This window comes from Muscardinus avellanarius (assembly GCF_963383645.1).
Source record: "Muscardinus avellanarius genome assembly, chromosome: 15".
Taxonomy (NCBI): Eukaryota; Metazoa; Chordata; class Mammalia; order Rodentia; family Gliridae; genus Muscardinus; species Muscardinus avellanarius.
The window spans coordinates 6,016,675-6,035,885 of NC_137801.1; the positions used below are offsets into that span (position 1 = coordinate 6,016,675).

Below are 19,211 nucleotides of genomic sequence, written 5' to 3' on the forward strand. Positions count from 1 at the left end.
AGAGGAGACAACAGACACAGTGTGACTGCTGTCGGGAATTCAGTCTGTAAGGACAAAATCTGAAAGATCAGCGTGTGAGGGGAGGTAGGGCACCGAGCGAGCACAGCCTGCAGGAAAGAGACTGAAGACGCTAAGTCTTTTCCCAGAAAGGAAGGAGGCTCAGCCATGGAGAACGAGGCCAAGGGCTGGTCGAGGTGAAGACCACGCTGTATCCTCCAGTCTTCTGATCACTGGGGACCCTCCACGCGCCCGGCGCTCTGCTAGGCCGTGGGTGGAGCAGGCGGTGAGCAGAAGGATTCGTGCTCCAAGGCACATTCCACAGCAGGAGGGACAGAGCAAGACACAAAGAAGAGGGCGCGCGACAGTGGCACGTGCGCCATGACGCCCGCCATGACGCCCGCGCTCGGCCGGGGGCCGGGCAGAGCGCGCCGCTGGCGGGGCCTGGTCCCCGCACACCAAGATACACAGGATTGTTCCATAACTAGGTCAATTTTATAACAGAGGCACACGTGTGTCTGTTTTCAAAACGGTACACACTGGATTAATGCTAGATGAAAGAAGAGCGGCCTCTGCATGGGAAGTACACAACACGCGCATGAGACGTCTGCTTCCCGTCTGATGCCGGAGCCGCCACACAGGTCCTCATCACTCCAGCCTCGGAGCCGCCACACAGGTCCTCATCACTCCAGCCTGGAGGACGGGGGCGGCAGACCAAGGATTTGCTGGGGTAGAACAAGCCACCGTCCCTTCCCGGGACTCCTTCCTCAATCTCAGAGCCCACGGCCCCTCCCCACAGCCCAACACACCGGAGCCGCCCCCTGCCCCAGAGAGGTCCTGTGAACACAGGGGCCAAAAGGAACTGGCAGGACGAGTCAGAGGGAATCAGAGGAGGGAGCAGCAGAGCAAAGGTACTCTGTGAGGGAGGGCAGAAGAGCAGGTAGGGCAGGGGATAACTTCTGCACGAAGGCCCCCGGCCCCTGGGCTACGCTAGAGATGAGCAGGCCACACGAGTCTGTGCCCTAACGGCACACGGGTCCAGGCAGCTTCGGCAGCTGTTGAGCAGAGCACACCGTCTGTACAAACAGAGAGAGAGAGACAAGGCAGAAAAGGTACATGGCCAATCACTTCCTCCAAGTGATCTTAAGACACATGTGTACACTAAACTCAGGAGACGGTTCTAAAACACTGCGTGATGTCAAAACCAGGAGAAAGACGCTAACTTGCAGGTCCTCAGCCCACCTACCCAGAAAGACTCTCCTGTCTGCTGATAACCTGGGATTTCTCTAATATCAATAGTGTTTCATAAAAACAGATACAGGAAAAACTACCTATGATGTGTAGGAATGATTTCCAGTCAAATGACAAAATTATCTGAAAGAGAATCCTCGGAGTAGAACCCAGCATTCTCCGGCTAGACAGCCGGGCTCCAGCTGTGCACTCAAAGTGAAGCGCCCCCCTCAAGCGGTGGCCCAGCTCTCCCTCCCCGCCCACAGGCTCTGACTGAGGACAGGAAGCGTGGAGCTATAAGGTACCACTCTCCTAAAAAAACAGACATGAACTGAGGCGCGAGACAGAACAGAGACGGACTCAATACTGGACTCCCAGGAGTTCCATGTTTCAGTTAGAACTCTCCATGGATTTACAGTGGGAGAAAAGGTACTCATCATTTTATATCCTGCATCCTGTGGCTAGAGGAACTCCAACTCTGGATGGTCAGGAAATACATTCAGAAGAGAAGTCACAAGGCCCCTGGCACTGTCTCCTGTAACATTCAACCCAAAATATCACCTAAGTGTCTATTTAAAGATCTCCAAGGATGTGGTGGCGCACGCTTGTAATCCCATGCTCGGGAGGCTGAGACAGGAGGATCACAGGTTCACAGTCACCCTCAGCTTCCTAGTGAGGCCCTCTGCAACATACTGAGATCTTGTTTCAAAAATAAAAAATAGAGCTGGGGGTATAGCTCAAAGGTAAAACGTCCCTAGGTTCCATCCCCGATGCCACACAAAACTCTCCAAGGACAAAAGCAAAAGCAATATTCCACAATCATACTGTGGAACGGAAGGGGGGGGGGTTCTACCTCTGAGCTACACCCCCAGCCCTTTTTATATTTTGTTTTGAAACAGGGTCTAAGTCGCCAAGGGCCTAAGTTACCACACGCTGGCCTCGCACCTGCAAGTCCTCCTGTCTCGGCCTGTCAAGTGCTGAGATTGCCGGCGTGTACCACCAAGCCTGGCTTAGAACACACTAAGTGTTAAAGGCAAATTATCTAGATATAAATCAGAACAATTCAGCACTTACATGAATGTTAAATAGGGGGAGGTGCAAAAACCAAGCTTATGTTGAAATTGTTTAATTTACACATGGACAGGATGGAGACGACAACAACCAGATGTATAAGATCACGACGTAGAGAGAATCAAGGACTATAAACTGTAAGCAGTCAGAGAAGTCCACGTCCTTCATCTTCAATTCTTAAGCCCCGACTGTTCATGAATTCTATGTCATGTGTCCCGTTAACGAGGGACTGGATTCCAAGTTGCATTAATTAAACTCACCAACTGCGTGTGGTTACACGGCAGAGGTCTGAAGTCGTACAAAGTTAACACAGAGACTGCTACTGCCTTCAGTAAAGGACACAGTTCCCTCTTACTAGATACGAATGTATTGACACTCCAACACAGAGCATTACCACTTTTACTTTAGTAAGCAGTATGTAAACCCCGTTTTCAGTGATGTGATCTGGGTTCACTTCTACCGTCCAAATTAAAAGCAACTCTTGTGCATCAGATGTTAAGTGTACTGTAGTGTCACTTGGGATTTTGGGGGTTCTGTTTCGTTTTGTTCTGTTTTTTGCAGTAGTAGGGATGAAACCCAGGAGCATTCTACCTTCAAGCTATACCCGCAGCCCTATTTTTCATTCTTTACTTTGAAACAGGGTCTCACTGAGTTGCGGAGGGCCTCACTAAGTAGCTGAGGCTGTCCACGAACCGTGATCCTCCTGTCTCAGCCTCCCAAATGCTGGGATTACAAGCGTGTGCCACCACGCCCGGCTATATTATCACTTTGAACCTGTTATTGTATAAGGTTTGAAAAGCAAACAGGCTCATAATGTCCAGCTATACCACTCTGTGGTGTCTTCCAAAAGAATCCGAATATTTCCAAAAGTTAGAACCCTGCAGCGATACATGCATAACCATGCTTAAAGCAGCACCACAGACAACAGCCCAACCACAGAACCAACCTAGGGCAGTCAAGAGAGAAATGAATACGGAAAACGTGGTATCTCCGCACAATGGAATTTTGTGCAGCCATCAAGAAAAGCAAGGACATGTCATCTGCAGAACACTGTGAGATCAGCCAGTTTCAGAAAGTCGCAGGTCGTTCGTTTTCTCTTCTGTGTGGAAGCCTGAGCACAACAGGAATCCAGAGGCGCTGCGGTTAGTGAAGAGGGCGGAGGGGCAAGGCTGGAGGAGCAGGAGGAAAGGCACTTCCACGCACGAAGGCAGCAGTAGCAATCTCACTGGCATGGAGAGGGAAGAGAACTGGGGAGGGGTGGAGCCAGACAGACGCACATCCAGTGTGTGTGTATGTATGAATAAACATATCGCTCTGAATCTCACTACGTTGTGTAATTACAATGCAAAAATAAAAGTGTAAAAATGGAGCCATGATAGTGCCAAGTTTGCTTCACTTGGAATACTATCAAAATATTATTTTTCCACTTATAGAAATTAAAATCAAACTTCAAGAACTTTTAAAGGCTGGTTTACAGAAGAGAGAGAAAGGCCAGTAGATGCCATGCCAGTGGAAATTGAGAATACGGCATATTACGGGAGAGGTGAGGCCAATAACACCAAGCACAGAGGGTTCAAAACCAAACAAGACTTAGACAAGCACCAACATAAGGCTACTGGTCTGATTTCTTGTGCAAAAAACTCCTGCATCAGGAGGCTGAGACAGGAGGATTGCAGTTCACGGACAGCCTCAGCCACTTAGTGAGGCCCTTCGCGACTCAGTAAGACCCTGTCTCAAAAATTTAAAAAGACTAAAATATAGGGCTGCGGGTATTGCTCGGAGGTACGATACCTCTGGGTCCCATCCCCAGTACCACCAAAAAAAAACCCCTCTTACAGACAGGCCAGGCCAGGCCAGGCATGGCGGCTCACGCCTGTAAGCCCAGGACTTGAGAGGCTGATACAAGAGGATTTCACGTTCAAAGCCAGCCTCAGCAGTTTAACAAAGCTCTCCACAATTTAGTGAGATCCTCTTTCCAAATAAAAAATACAATTCATAGCACCACAGAGAAAAAAAGGAAAAGAACCCCTACAGACGTACATGCTTCCCACTTCATAAATACACGCATGTGTTACATATCACGTCAGGCATCTCAGAACACCCCAACAGGATCTGCGAGTGCACTGCCCTGAGTTTTCAAACCTCCCGTTTCTTTCCATATCTGTCCTCCCGAGTCCCCGCCTTCAGAAGCCATCGGGTTCTCACTGTGAGTACACCTCGCTCCCTTGGCTCGGCACACAGCTGGGCCACCGCTCGTTCACTTGGGAAGTACTTATGAACACCTACTCGCATCGAGCCTGCTTCATGGGATGGACACACACCCACTTGAACGCGCCATCCCCCAGCACGCTCCCCACCTTCAGGGCTCCCGGCCCTAGAGGACAGGCGTCCACCTTCCCTGCCGTAGGGCTGGGAACCTGGGACGCCCCGACACCTCCTTTCCCACCCACGCCTCCCTCCATCACTCCATCCTGCCACTTCTCCCCACTGCTGGAATCTAGTCGCCTAAGCTTCTGGCTCTGCACTGGGGCACCGTGGCCCCACGAGACACCTGCAAACACCGGGACACTATAGTTGTCACTACTCGGAGCGGCACGAGGACCGAGTGGGTGGAGGCCCAGGACCCTGCTGAGCACCGGCCGAGGGGCCGCGCACGGAGGCCCGATCCCCACGTGCATCGCAGCCCGAGGAAGCATCTCCGCTCAGAACCGTCCTCAGAGCAGTACATCAAGCCGTCGTGCAGCAATCTACCAGGGTGGACACACTGGGTGTGACAAAGCAGTACTTACTTGTGCATGCTCTCCACTCCCATTATGACCATGATGCAGTAGGAAATCCCACTTTGTACAAGAAAATGTAAGGCATACCTACAAAAAGCCAGAGTACTGTTACAAGAGGTCACAAACAGTTCAAATCATTTAGGCTAAAAAGTACTTATGTATAACCCAGAACATTCCCAGATAAAAAATAAAGAATAAAACCTCCAAAGCCTAAATAAACTTCTGCGAATAACCTGGGAAGGGAGTCCCGCACGTGGGCCCCAGAAAGCTGGAGAAGTAAAGCCAACCAGAGAGCCACGCTGGGCGCCCGCGCGCCACGGCTCCTGGCGACATCGAAACAGCGTGGGGCTCCGGGGCTCAAGGGGCGCAGCAATGACAAGGAGGAGGAGTAACGGAGCACGTTACACTCTCGAACTAACTCTGCACTACTCACTGTGTGCTCCGCTCTCCTCTGAAGTATGACTCACAACTACCAAGTATTAGAATTCACTGAAAATGAGTGCACCCACACCCACGGTCAAAGCCCGTGTCTCACTGAAAACGGACTTCCTCAGGTAAATCTAGTCGTCTGTTAGTTTGCTAGAATGTACTGACGAGACTTTCTGGCTTACATGACACAGGATTTTCTAATATCCTAATGTAGAAATCAACCATTAAATGACAGAATTTATCCATTCATTTTACAAAATCTCAGGCAAAATAGGATTAGGGTCTCTGGGATTAAAATCCATCCAAATGACCGCTGTGGCTGTGCATATATGTACACGTATGCCGCTGCAGCTGTGCATATATGCACACGTATGCCGCTGCGGCTGTGCATATATGCACATGTGTGCCGCTGCAGCTGTGCATATATGCATGCACACATATGTGCATGCTCTCTTGATTTTCTTTCTCCTTTGCTGGCATAAATAATTTATGACAAAATTTGCAAACCACTGTACACAATTTAAAGTACTAATAAGAAACTAAACCTGTGATTAAAATTACTTTCTAATTCAATTATTATAAAATCATAAGTATCTCCAATATAGAAAGTGTACTAAAAGCTTTGAACCCATTTTTCTTTTTCTTTTTTTTTTTTTTTTTTTTTTTTGGTGGTACTGGGGGTGGAACCCAGAGGCCTTCTACCTCTGGGCTATACTCCCAGACCTATTTTATATTTTTTTATTTGGAAACAGGGTCTCACTAAGTTGCTGAGAGCCTCACTAAGTAGCCGAGGCTGGCTTCGAACCTGCACGATCCTCCTGTCTCAGCCTCCCAAGAGCAGGGATTATAAGTGTGTTCCACCACGCCCGGTGTTGAACCCATTTTTATCATAGACATGCCTTGTAGGTAAGGAATGGGCTCGGTGCCAGGCCTGTGGAATAGAGCCGCTTTGCCCACTGTACAGGGCAGGCCAGGCCTCCCGGCCCCCATCACATACCCACGCCACATACAGGCGTTCAAACACAGCACTGGTCTGGACTGGGAATATAATCAGAGGGTTGGGAGGAGGCAAGAAACCTATACAAGTACAAATGAAAACAGGAAAGCTTGGAAAAAGTGATTAAAATACTTCTCAAAATTACCTGCTTTCTATTTATTGCCAGCATGACAGCTCACTAAGAGCTGATGTGTATGTGTCATGGGCTACCACATGCTTTTCAGGGCTCTTAAAGTTGAGAGTACAATTCATTAAGGTAAAAAAGCTTTCAGACTCTTGGGGAAAATTTCCTCCTTTTCTACGAGTAAATTTCCCGGGAACACAAAGACATACAGTGACTATGAAGTCAACGGTTTTCTTGTGCTATCACCCTGGTGGCCACTCTCCAGGGGCCCCATGCAAAGGCCCTGAGAAGCTGCCTGCTGGACAGGCCTCTGCTCGCCCGGGCACCCGCCTGGGCCGCAGGGACCGGGGCAGAGTCCGGCCGCCCCCTACTCAACGACAGCTGTCATGGAGCTGCAAGCCCCCACCGAGCCCCTCCGCTCGTCCTCGTCAGCAAAATGGGCACAACAAATACATAACATCCACTTGAGGTTTTTGAGGAGTAAGAGAGACCCCATCATAAGCACTAAAACACATGGCCCAGCAAGCACTCAACGACTAAGTATCTGAGTAACGTCAAAATTAGAGATTGATGGTATCTAACACAGAATTCTGAGCTATCTTCAGAGTTGATGCAACTAAGGTTTTGCACACAGTTAACGCCCTAGCTGATGTGAAAACTCGCGTTGTTTCTAGCAACCGATTCACTGGCTGGTTCTTTGGGAGGCTGGGTAAGGTAGAATGTGTATTAGAATATTTAAGCTGCTCAAACACTTTGGTACCAGAGACTGAACCCAGGGGCATTCTACCTTGAAGCTATATCCCAGCCCCATCTTATTTTACTTTCTGTTTCGTTTTGAAATAGGGTCTCACTAGGTTGCTGGTCTGGAACCTGCAATTCTCCTGTTTCAGCCTCCCACGTACAGGGATTACAGGTGTGTGCCACCATACCTGGCTCTGCTTAAGAACTTTGAAAATAAAGCAATGCTTTCTTCCAAAACTTCACTTTATACTTAGATAAGACATTTTACTTGCTTTGAATTTCGAATTACACTAAACACAGGCATAAAATTTAATTTTAGCCGGGCATGGTGGCGCACACCTGTATCCTAGCATTTGGGAGGCTGAGACAGGAAGATCACAGTTGGCCGACAGCCTCAGCTACATGGTGAGTCCCTTTGCAACTCAGTGAGACCCTGTTTCAAAATAAAAAATAAAAAATCAGGGCTGGGTGTGTAGCTTATTCTACCCTGGAGAGGTAGAATGCCCCTGAGTTCCATTCCCAGGACAAAAAAATAAAAATAAAAAATAAAAAATAATTAAATTTAATTTTAACCAAATAGAGCACAAATTTTTAAAAGGTCAAAAACATCTTTTTCTTCAATAACTATTATTATTATTTATTTTTTTTGCAGTGCTGAGAATCACACGCAGGGCCTCAAGCTTGCGGGCAAACGCTCTTCCGCTGAGCTACGCCCAGGCCTTGAATATCCCCTTTCTGAAAACCACTACAGTGGGCCTCAGAATCTGAGAGTGAGTGAAGCAGTCTCTGTTCCTGGAGAGCCTCCTCTAGACACACGACAGGCTAGGACACCTCTATATGTATGCCAAACACTGACAAAGACACTGGATCAGCACAAAAAATTCCCATCTGGATCAACAACTGGATGATCTAATAAGCATGAGCATCCCTCGCCTGCAAATCCACCCAAAAAGCCGACTCCGGAGCACTCTGGACTGAAGATGTTGATTAGAGATGCTCGGGCGGTGAAGTCTTTACAAAGATCCCAAATCTGAAAAGCTCTGAAGCCGGAAAACTTCTGGCACCAAGCACTTCAGCTGAGAGACGGCAGCTCTGCGCGCCCGCCCCGCCCGTGCTGACGGCTCAGCTCCTCCTGCATCCCGCAGCCTCGGGTGCTGACGGCAACCACTGGGCACTCGGTCCACTTTACAGATGAGGTGAGGGGAGCTAAGAAGTTAACAAGTCCAAAGTCACACCGTGCCAGACAAAGGCGCCCAGCCAGGTCTGCCCGACGTCCGAGGCTAAGCTCTATTTCATCGACCTCTACTGTTATCAATGGGATATTTAAGTAACTAGTCATAATTATAAATTCTCAGTTAAAAAAACTTACAAATGGTAGTTTCAAAGGAAAAAAAAAGTTGAGGCCAAATAGAGGCAGGCAAAATAACCAATTGTTTATACAGTACAAACATATGTCTTCTAAAGGGAAGTTTTAAAAATCAACAGCAGAAAGCCGGCCGTGATGGCGCACGCTCATCATCCCAGGACTCGGGAGGCTGAGACGGGAGGATCCTGGTTTGCAGCCAGCCTCGGCTACTTAGTGAGGCCCTCCACAACTTAGTGAGACCCTGTTTCAAAATAAAGAACAAAACATAGGGCTGGGGGGTATAGCTCAGAGGTCAAATGCCCCTGGGTTCAATCTCTAGTGATGGGGGAAAAAAATCAACAGCAGATATGATTGCCTTTAAGCCTAAAAAATGTGCCAAAGTACAAAATTAAAAAATAAGCTTCACTACTACCTCCTGACATGTGATCCAGAAGCATAAAGAAGCCCTTTTCCCAAAGGAAGGCAAAACAGGTGTGTCCGTTAAGAACAAAGGGCTCAATTTTTTTTTTAATCTTGGTTATCACATATAACTTAAAATACTTAAGATGACTTGACATTGAAGCCAGGCATCATGTGACACAGTTTTATAAAGATCCAAGAAAGATTCACAGCAAAGCTTTACAACAGGGAAAGCTTCCCGTTAAAGGATGTCTAAGTAAAGAAACGCCCTCCCTCTCAACTCTAGCCCTGCCTGTGCTACGGACGCCCAGAGTGAATGTCCCCTGGCCAGCCTGGACTTCCAACCTTCTCCAGCCCCTCATGAGCACATTCTACACACACAGGCTAAAAACCCAAGTTACTCATGGTGAAATGTCTAGACCAAGATATAATTTGAAGTAGTCTAGAATAAGTTAGGAAAGAGATAAAAAATAAGAATGAAAGGGCTTTAAAAACTGATGAAGCTGGGGAATGGGCATTTGAGGGTTTGTTATACCATTCTCTGTATCTTTGTGTTTGATAAACTCTATAAAAATTTTTAAAACATTTTTAATATTTTATTTTTACCTCAGCTATTACTTAGTGAGACCCTTTGCAACTCAGTGAGACCCTGTTTCAAAATAAAGAATAAAAAATAGGTCTGGGGTGTAGCTCAGAGGTAGAATACCTTTGGGTTCCATCCCCAGTACTGCAAAAAAAGAAAAAAAAGTAGAAACTTTAAAAAATAAAGTACTTCAGGTGGAAATAAAAGAACTCATATTTAAATCTCAACACTACACACACACACACACACACACACACACACACACACACACCTACAGTGGCGATGCCTATGCTTATTACGGGGCTGGCCACAAGGCAATGTGGTAGGGACAAAATAAATTATCCTTGACTGATTTTTCATGAGTTTCTAGGAAACATTTGCAATTGCCAGAGGCAAAAATTTGAGTGAGAAATGCCAGCGTGCTCAAGCCTTCGTGAACACTAAAGTCAACGTCCTATAACAAGCTGAAGTGTTTGATCAGAATTCCCACTCCCTGTAAGGGAAACTACCAAAACACCGCTCTGCCGTCTCCTGGACCCCCACCTCCAGCAGCAGCCTGCGGAAGGGCGGGGCTGGGCCCCCGCCAGCTGAGGGTCACAGCGGCCTGCGTGCCGCAGAGGGCCCTACCCCAGAGTCCGTGCTCTGCCCTGGCTTCTGTCCGGCACCACGGCGGCCATAATCACACAGGAAGTGTCAGGACTCCGCACTAGCACTCAGACTCACCTAGAACCGCACACGCCCCCGGGCAGGGTCAAACTAAGCCTTTCCATCAGGCATCACTTTCCCCAGAGACAGACAAACAGCCTGTTCAATAGCGGCAGAGTCTTAGAAAATGATGAGCGCTCCTTAGAGCCATCTGCACACACAAAAAGTAAACAATCATCGCTACCACCAAAAAAAATCATTTAAAATATTCTGTCTTGGTAAAGATTTGTAAAACAGGTGAAAAGAACTACCGTAACACCCTATTTTATCTGTCCTTTTTCATAAATTCGAAGCAGGAAATTCTCCAAGAACAAAGTAAAAAGCAACCCTTTCCCCAGCATTTGGCTTTATATTAGAAATAAAAACTTTAAAAGTTGGCCTTTGAGAGGAAACTTTAAGTAAACTGAAGAACAAAATCTTATCTAATGTCTTCCTTCACACTCAACTATCAAATATGAGTATATGAATAAACAGTCTTCATTTAAGCATGATCAAAATAATTACTTACCATCCAAAGCAAAAAAGCGCAAGGTAAAGGCCCAAAAGGGTGGCAACTATGTGTCTTATAAAAGAGCTAGTTTTGCTTGAATGGAGATAAGTTCGAAACCAAACGGCCGCTAGCAAGGCAAAGAGTTGGCACACCACGAAGTTGACCTGCCAAGAAAAATCAAAACGTATTAGCAACAGGCTTGACGTTTTCATTCAATGTTACATTTAAATTCTTGGGACAAAGACATCGTGGTTATATACAGTTAAGATCTTCCAGCTTACAATAAAACAACAGAACAATCAGGGTCCTTCCCAGGGAGGAGTCTCAAACACAGAGTGCTGGGCCACTGCGCACGTCTGCGCACACCTGGCCAGGGCACCTGAAGACGCTGGGGCCCGTGTGCCAGACACGAGCACAGGCACCACGAGTGCAGGGGCCGAGGCCCGCGGAGCGGCGAGGTGCCGCAACCAGGGAGGGCGCTCCATGCGTCTCCATGCGTCTCCACAGCGGGCTAGACTAGGCCTGTCCCGGCCGGGGCTACGGCCCTTGGGGAGTAGGAGTGCGGCGACCCGGCGGCCTAGTCCCGAGAGAAATCAGAGAAAATGTCTTTAATTCTATAAATGAAAGACGCTCCTGCCTAAAGACGCAGACAAGCAGATTCTGTTTCCTACATTACAGAGAGAAAATCGGCTGACATTGGTATACATTATCTAAGAAAGAATTGTTCTCTGAAACACACTTAATACAAGCAAAGTGTCTTTACAACAGGTTCTAGCATGTGTTCCCTCCTAAAAGTTTCATTCATACACACACACACACACACACACACACACATATATATATATTAGTGGTAGTGGGGGTTTTGGAAGCCCTTCTACCTCTGGGCTACAGTCCCAGACCTATTTTATATTTTTTTATTTGTAAACGGGGTTTCTTAAACCAGCGCGGCTGGCTTCAAACCTGCACGATCCTCCTGTCTCCGCCTCCCAAGCGCGGGGATAACAAGCGTGCGCCACTACGCCCGGCACTAATAATATTTTTAAATTAATCTAACAGTAAAGTACCTTGGGAAAATTAGTATCCTTCATATTAATAACTACTCACATTTACATAGCATATTACAGCTTAAAAACTTCCAAGTATCCCAATCCTTTCCTTCCAATATCTATGAATTTAAGAAAAATTTCTACATCTGCAACGGGCGCCATTGGAATGTGGAGTATGAAGTGCCAGCACTAGCTCAGGAGAGTTTTAGGCGCTAACAGAAAAAGCAAGTACACACAAGGAGTCCCGGGCGGTACCGGGTGCCTCTGTGGACGTCCAGGGGATGCGCTGTAAGAGCGCCATCGGACAGCCCCACCCGCGGAGGAAGGGGCTCGGGGGTGCCGTCACGCATCATGACGAAGGACCCGGCCAGGCGGGGGCTCCAAACACCACCCGAGGAGCCTCTGCCCCCTCGCTCCCCTATCTCTTTCCATACGTGTATATTTGTAAAAGATAAGAGCCGGGCATGGTGGTGCACACTCATAATCCCAGCACTTGGGAGGCGGAGACTGGAGGACCGCTGTTCAAGAACAGCCTCAGCTACTTAGCCAGGCCTTCTCAACTCAGTGAAGCCTTGTTGCAAAATCTAAAACAAAACAACTCAAAAGCAGGGCAGGGGGTGAAGCTCGGAGGCACAACACCCCGGGTTCCATCCCCAGTACCACCAAAAAAAACCAAAAAACGATAAAATGATAGGCACTGAATATTCACAGGCTTTCTCATTACTCCCTCAACAATAACACTAGAATATCTATTTATAAAACATTTACATTGTATTAAATACTATAATCTGGAGATGATTTAACATAGACAAGAGGATATGCATTAGTCACATGCAAATACCACCCCATTTTATCTACAGGACTTTAACATCCACGGATTCTGGAACCAACCCCTCCTCAACGCTGAGGAGTAACCCCATCCTGTTCAAACGAGCTAACACCTGTATGAATGCGCCTTCAGATACGCGCTCGGTCATTTTAGAGAGCGAGGAGGAGCGCAAGCAGACACGGCAAAGACGTAAAGACGAAAAGTGTTAGCAGCCGCCTGTGCTGTGCACGCTTGTAACCCCAGTTCTGGGAGGCTGAGACGGGAGAATCACAAGTTTGAGGCCAGCCTCAGCCACCTACTGAGGCTCCCGAAACTTGGTGAAAACCTGTATCAAAAAAAAGAAAAAGAAAATAGGACTGTGAGGTGTAGCTCAGAGGTAGAGTGCTCCTGGGTTCACCCAGTTTTGCAAAAAAAAAAAAAAAAAAAGTCTTGGCTAATTTCAGACTTACTTATAACATGCCTCATTTTATATAAACCATGTAAAAATATTTTAAAAAGCCATAGTTCTGGATATATCAAAGAGACTGCCCTTTATTTTATTTTATTTTTGCAGTACTGGGATTCCTGGAAACCCTTCTACCTCTGGGCTACACTCCCAGACCTATTTTATATTTTTATTTGGAAACAGGGTCTCTTAAGTCAGCGCGGCTGGCTTCGCACCTGCGCGATCCTGTGTCCGCCTCCCAAGCGCGGGGTTACAAGCGTGCCCACCACGCCCGCTGCCCTTTAAAGCACTTATTTTACATGAGATGTGCAAAAGGTTTTCTGGTTTTGTTTTGTTTCTCCTCCAACCCAAGGGATTTGCTTGGCTCAATCTAACAAGTTAGTGTCTAGGGACGGAGTTCAAAAGCCTACTTACTGCTCGGTAGCTTAGGCAATTTCAACGTAACAGCAACAAGATTAACTTATTTTTAAGGATATTCAAAGAAAGTAATAATGCAAATAAATTTGCAAAAGTACGTAGAGGTAGTTTTAAAACCTTTTCATAAAAAAAAAACAGACACAGAATATTGATAAGATTTTTACCATATAAAGATTTAAAAACTAAGCCGGGCGCGATGGCACACACTTGAAATCCCAGCATCTGGGAGGCTGAGGCAGGAGGATCACGGTTCACGAACAGCCTCAGCTACTAAGTGAGGCCCTCTGCAACTCAGTGAGACCCTGTTTCAAAATAGGGAATAAAAAAAATGGGCTGAGGGTGTAGCTCGGAGGTAGAATGCTGTGGGCTCCATTGCCAGTACTTAAAAAAAAAAAAAAGACATGCAGCCGAGCGTGGTGGCGCAGGCTTGTAATCTCAGCATTTGGGAGGCTGAGACAGGAGGATCGCGGTTCGCAGCCAGCCTCAGCTACTTAAGGCCCTCTGCAACTCAGTGAGACTTTGTTTCAAAATGAAGAATAAAAAAATAGGGCTGGGGGTGTATCTGGAGGGAGAATGCCCTGGGTTCCATCCCCAGTATTGCAAAACAAAACAACAATAATAACAAAAATACATTCAGAAAGGCGGGCAGAAGACTAATGAAAAGTAGAGAAGATATTTCCAAAATATGAAAGAAACGAAAGCCACTTTTTTCTTATTCAGACTTGCAGGATGCGGTGGCACTTGCATATTTCCAGTACTTAGGAGGCTACAGAATGACCTCGCGGCCAGCATCGGCAGCTTAGCGAGCCCCTCTGCAACTCAGAATCCTTTGTCAAAATAAAACAGGGCTGCCGGGCGTGGCGGCGCACGCTTGCAATCCCCGCGCTTGGGAGGCGGACACAGGAGGATCGCGCAGGGTCGAAGCCAGCCATGCTGGCTTAGGAGACCCTGTTTCCAAATAAAAGTATAAAATAGGTCTGGGAGTGTAGCCCTAAGGTAGAAGGACTTCCAGGAACCCCAGTACCACCAAAAACAACAACAAAAAAACAGGGCTGCAGGGGATTGTGTTAGCTCAGAGGTAGAACACCTCTAGTGGTACACACACACATACACATACACACGTGTGTGCGCACACACACACACACACACACACACGGGTTATTTACATACTCAGTCTGTTTAAAAAGTGGACTGTATTTACTCTTTATACGCTTCAAATTTCCTCTTACTGGGCCACAGGCAGCGGGTGTACTTATCTTGGGCAGCATGCTAACGGATCAGCAGTGTTCAATACGATATCCACTGGCCACATGAGGCCCGGGCACTTAGCTGTGGATACTCTGAACTGAGATATGTTTTAGATGACAATGCATGTCAGACTTTGAAGACGTAGTCTGGAAAATTTTAAAAAGAATGCTAAAATGTCTCAGTAATTTTATAGTGATTATATACTGAAATAATATTTTGAACATACTTGTTAAATAAAATATATCATGAGCATTAAGTCCACTGGTTTCTTTTTCCTTCCATCCCTATCTACAGAGAGAGAATAAGCTACAATGGGGAGAGACAGACAGAGGAACTTTGTGGGCTGGCAATATTTTATTTTTCACCCGGGGTAGTTACACGGATATTGACTCTTCAGTGTTTTAACTCCATATATTAGTTATGGTGACTCTAGGTGCTGTAATAAACAGACACAAAAAGTATGAACTCTCTGCCCAGCAGCGTCCCGCAGTCCAAAGCAGACGCTCTGTGCCTCGCTAGCTCCTGCGCGGGTGCTGGCTCCATCCAGCTGCAGTTCTTCACGAGGAACCGCGTCTCTGCGGCACCCAGCCACCAAAAGGACGTGAGCGCGTGGGAAGGCCCGCTTGCTCCCAGGAGCCAAGTCTAACATGGGCCAGAGGTGGCTGTCACTCTTTCCCAGGCAAAGCTGGGAACAAGGCCCACCAAAGCAAGGCAAGCTGGGAATGGTGGGCTGGCCGGCCAGGACCTCCGGTGAGAGCCAGCAGCCTCTACGCGTCTTTATTTACCTTTTACATACCTTCTTGTGTAATCATATGTTCACAAGTAAAACGAAAAACCCTGCCCGCCACCTCACTCTAAGCAGTCATGAACGTGCCCCAAGAAATAAAGTCACGACGTTGCTGTACATACGTGTGAAGTTAGAGAGGGTGCCGTGGAGCCGAGAGCTGGCCAGTATCCAACTGTGCTATGTGCATGCTAGACCTAAGTTCATGATGAGTGATTAAACAGAAAACCTGAAAACCCGCCGTGCTACCCAAGATCCCAGTGCAGCCCACACAGAACTGCCCTCTACGTGCCTGGGTGGCCGCCCTCCCTCCAGCTCACAGAGACAGGAAGCGCGCTGCTCCATAAGCCGACCGGTCCCGTGCCCAGCAACCAGCGTGTTTAAACCGCTCTCCCTGGCAGGGCCCGCGCTGTCAGGATGTGACGCCCATGTCCTCCCACGTCCCAGGGCCATAGTGCTACCGGCGACCTCTTCCTCCCAAACCTTCAGCATCTCCTTCTCCCTTAGCGACTTCCTTCCACATTTAAACAGGCTTGTGTCTCTACAGTATTTATTTATTTATTTATTTATTTATTTATTTATTTATTTATTTTCGGAACTGGGGGTGGAACCCAGGGGCATTCTACCTCTGAGCTACACACCCAGTCCTATTTTTTATTCTTTATTTTGAATAAGGTCTAAGTCGCAGAGGGCTTCACTGAGTAGCTGAGGCTGGCTGTGACCTGCAATCCTCCCGTCTCAGCCTCAAGTGCTGGGATCACGTGTGCCCACCACGCCGGCCTCTTTGGTCTTTAAAACAACCTTGCAAACACTCCATGCTTCTATTCCTCCCACACCCCCTTTCTTCTTCCAGGCAAGCTTCTAGAAAGCAGCGCCCTATGGCCTCCATCCTCGCTTTCTCCCTGACCCCACAACCTGAACTACGCGAGCCCCAGGTCCCGTCCCCTCTCCACACGGCCCAGGCTCTGCCAGATGGGTCACCCCTAGACTTCCCGTCCTCCCACGGAGTCCCAAGGCACCGCCTCAGTGCCACCCCTGCGGGACGTCCTCCTTGCCGTCCGCCTGGCTCCGCCCGCCCAGGCAGGGACACGTGGGCAAGTGCCCTTGGGGGTCCCTCCCACACCGGTGCCTCTGACCCCTGCGCTTGTCTACTCAGCTGAGGCTGCTTGAGGCAGATGCTGTATTCATGTGTCATGTCTGAGCCTCCCGTGTGGGACAAAGAATCTGACACTGAAGAAATACAAAACTTTATTTTTAAGAAACTGGCCTTATGTGTGTCTCCTAGAAAGACAGAAATAAGCCTCATCATACTCTCAGAGGATGAATCCTCAAACATGTGGAGGACTGCACAACCCTCTTCTCTACTTACTATGGAGGACACCGTTCCCTCAACGCTGTCCAATCTATTTAAACACTAGTACACTACTGAAGTACAGAAAATTAGGTATCTCTCAGCTTTTGATATAATTTCTGAACTCTAAAATATTAACACATAGTTTTCTTAAAATTATAATTATACTCTACATTAACTGTCTTTTAGAAAACAAGCTATTGTGCCGGGCGTGGTGGCGCACACTTGTCATCCCCACACTTGGGAGGCAGAGACAGGAGGATCGCGCAGGTTCGAAGCCAGCCGCGCTGGCTTAGGAGACCCTGTTTCTAAATAAAAATATAAAAATAGGTCTGGGAGTGTAGCCCAGAGGTAGAGGGGCTTCCAGGAACCCCAGTACCACCCAAAAAAAAAAAAAAGAAAACAAGCTATTGCTTAGGAATTTATTACTTTCTCTGATACCAAAAATGTTAAAAGCCATTAAAAAGATTTCAAAAAAGCCGGGCGTGGTGGGCACGCTGTAATCCCTGCACTTGGGAGGCGGAGACAGGAGGATCTTGCAGGTTCGAAGTCAGCCGCGCTGGCTTAGGAGACCCTGTTTCCAAATTTTAAAAAAAGTATAAAAAAATAGGTCTGGGAGTGTAGCCGGGAGGTAGAAGGGCCTCCAGGAACCCCAGTACCACCACAAAAAAAAAAAAAAGATAAGATTTCAAACAAAAAGTTCAAAAGATATATAAATGAAAAAATTATCTTAATTAAATATTTTCATTCAGAGACAGAGTAAGAGTTCTTGTTCCAAATGCATTCCATCTTAGAAAGATGGGAAACAGAACTTTCTACACAGCTCTGACACTGATGGGTTTTCAATGTTCAAATTAAAACCGAGAATTACATAATATCTCACCAGCCCTAACAAAAACTACCTTTAATAAACTGTTCCCTTTTTTAATAAAACATAGCTTAAAACCTTCTAACAAAGCCGGGCGTGGTGGCGCACACTTGTAATCCCAGCATTCAGGAGGTTGAGACCGGAGGATCCCCAGTTTGCAGCCAGCCTCAGCTACCTAGTGAGGCCATCTGCAACTCAGTGAGACCCTGTTTCAAAATAAAGAATAAAAATAGGGCTGGCTATGTGGCTCGGAGGTAGAATCCCCTGTGTTCCATTCCTAGGACAAAAAAAAAAAATTCTAATGTAGTTCTAGATATTAAATATCATCCTGCTCTCAAATTATTGTTTCCAAATTAAAAATCATCACAATCATCTACAGGCTAAGATTCCTTCTTAAGCACTAGTTTTTCTTGAGTTTTAGAAGTCAATATTTTAAATACTACTCTCAACCCAGAGAAGGTCCAGAGACAACCTCCTATCTGACTAAATACATCACAAAGCAAGTCAAACACTGGACTTAAATACAAGACTGTAAGAATTTCATGTTAAAGTAGCTTCTAAATCTTCCACTTTTCCAAACTGCTAATTAGATTGTAAAAAACAAAAACCACAAAAACTTGCTTTTCTTTTGTGTGTAACAAGTAGGCATCAGCTCCAATGTCAGAACGACTGCAAAAACAGATGAGAAGAGGGAAAGGTTCACTGCAAAATGTCCCATTTATCAACTTCACAACCTACAATTTTCATTTGACTGGGGAGAATATAAAGTAATAAAAGATAGTTAGCCGCTCATGCTCGGGGCTTAAATGGCACTCGCCATAGGAGTGTAACTCTTGCCGTACTGCACAGACTCTGGGTGATCTAAAAGGCTACGCAGAGCAGACACAGGGCCAAGGAGAGAAGCAGGGCAGTGGGCAGGCCAGAGATCAAAGGTCAGAGATCAAAGGCTTCAAGAAGACAGCCAGCCAGAGGCCCAATGGAAGATCAAGACTCCAGAGGCAGGGCGTGGCGTGGCGGTGCATGCTTGTAATCCCAGCATTCCGCAGGTGGAAACTGGACGTGGTCTGTGGACAGCCTCAGCTACTTAGTGATCTTGGAGGAGGCCATAATGCAATTCCCTGGCTTGCCTTCACCAGAGTAGATAATAAGACCCTCCTCATTCCAGAAGGTCCTGCCCATACTCTGGAGGGAGGAATGGCACCTGAGCAGGCAGCCTGGCCTGCTTCCCCACCCAGTCCATTTGCTGTAGATCGCACCTTCCTGTCCAATGGCATCCCCTCCGGGCTGCCCACCCACCCTCCAGTCACGTCC

General features: G+C 47.1%; 1 protein-coding gene across 2 annotated transcripts in view; it reads right to left on the bottom strand.

Annotated features, from left to right (window-relative positions):
- The window catches only part of MBOAT2 (membrane bound glycerophospholipid O-acyltransferase 2), a gene marked incomplete at both ends in the record, with an annotated part of 111,263 nt that overhangs the window by 59,658 nt on the left and 32,394 nt on the right, over positions 1-19,211 (bottom strand). For both annotated transcript variants that reach the window (XM_080711467.1, XM_080711466.1), the window contains 2 exons: positions 5,088-5,165; positions 10,931-11,076. In XM_080711467.1, the coding sequence (XP_080567593.1) occupies positions 5,088-5,165; positions 10,931-11,076 (224 nt within the window). The remainder of the gene's footprint in view (positions 1-5,087; positions 5,166-10,930; positions 11,077-19,211) is intronic.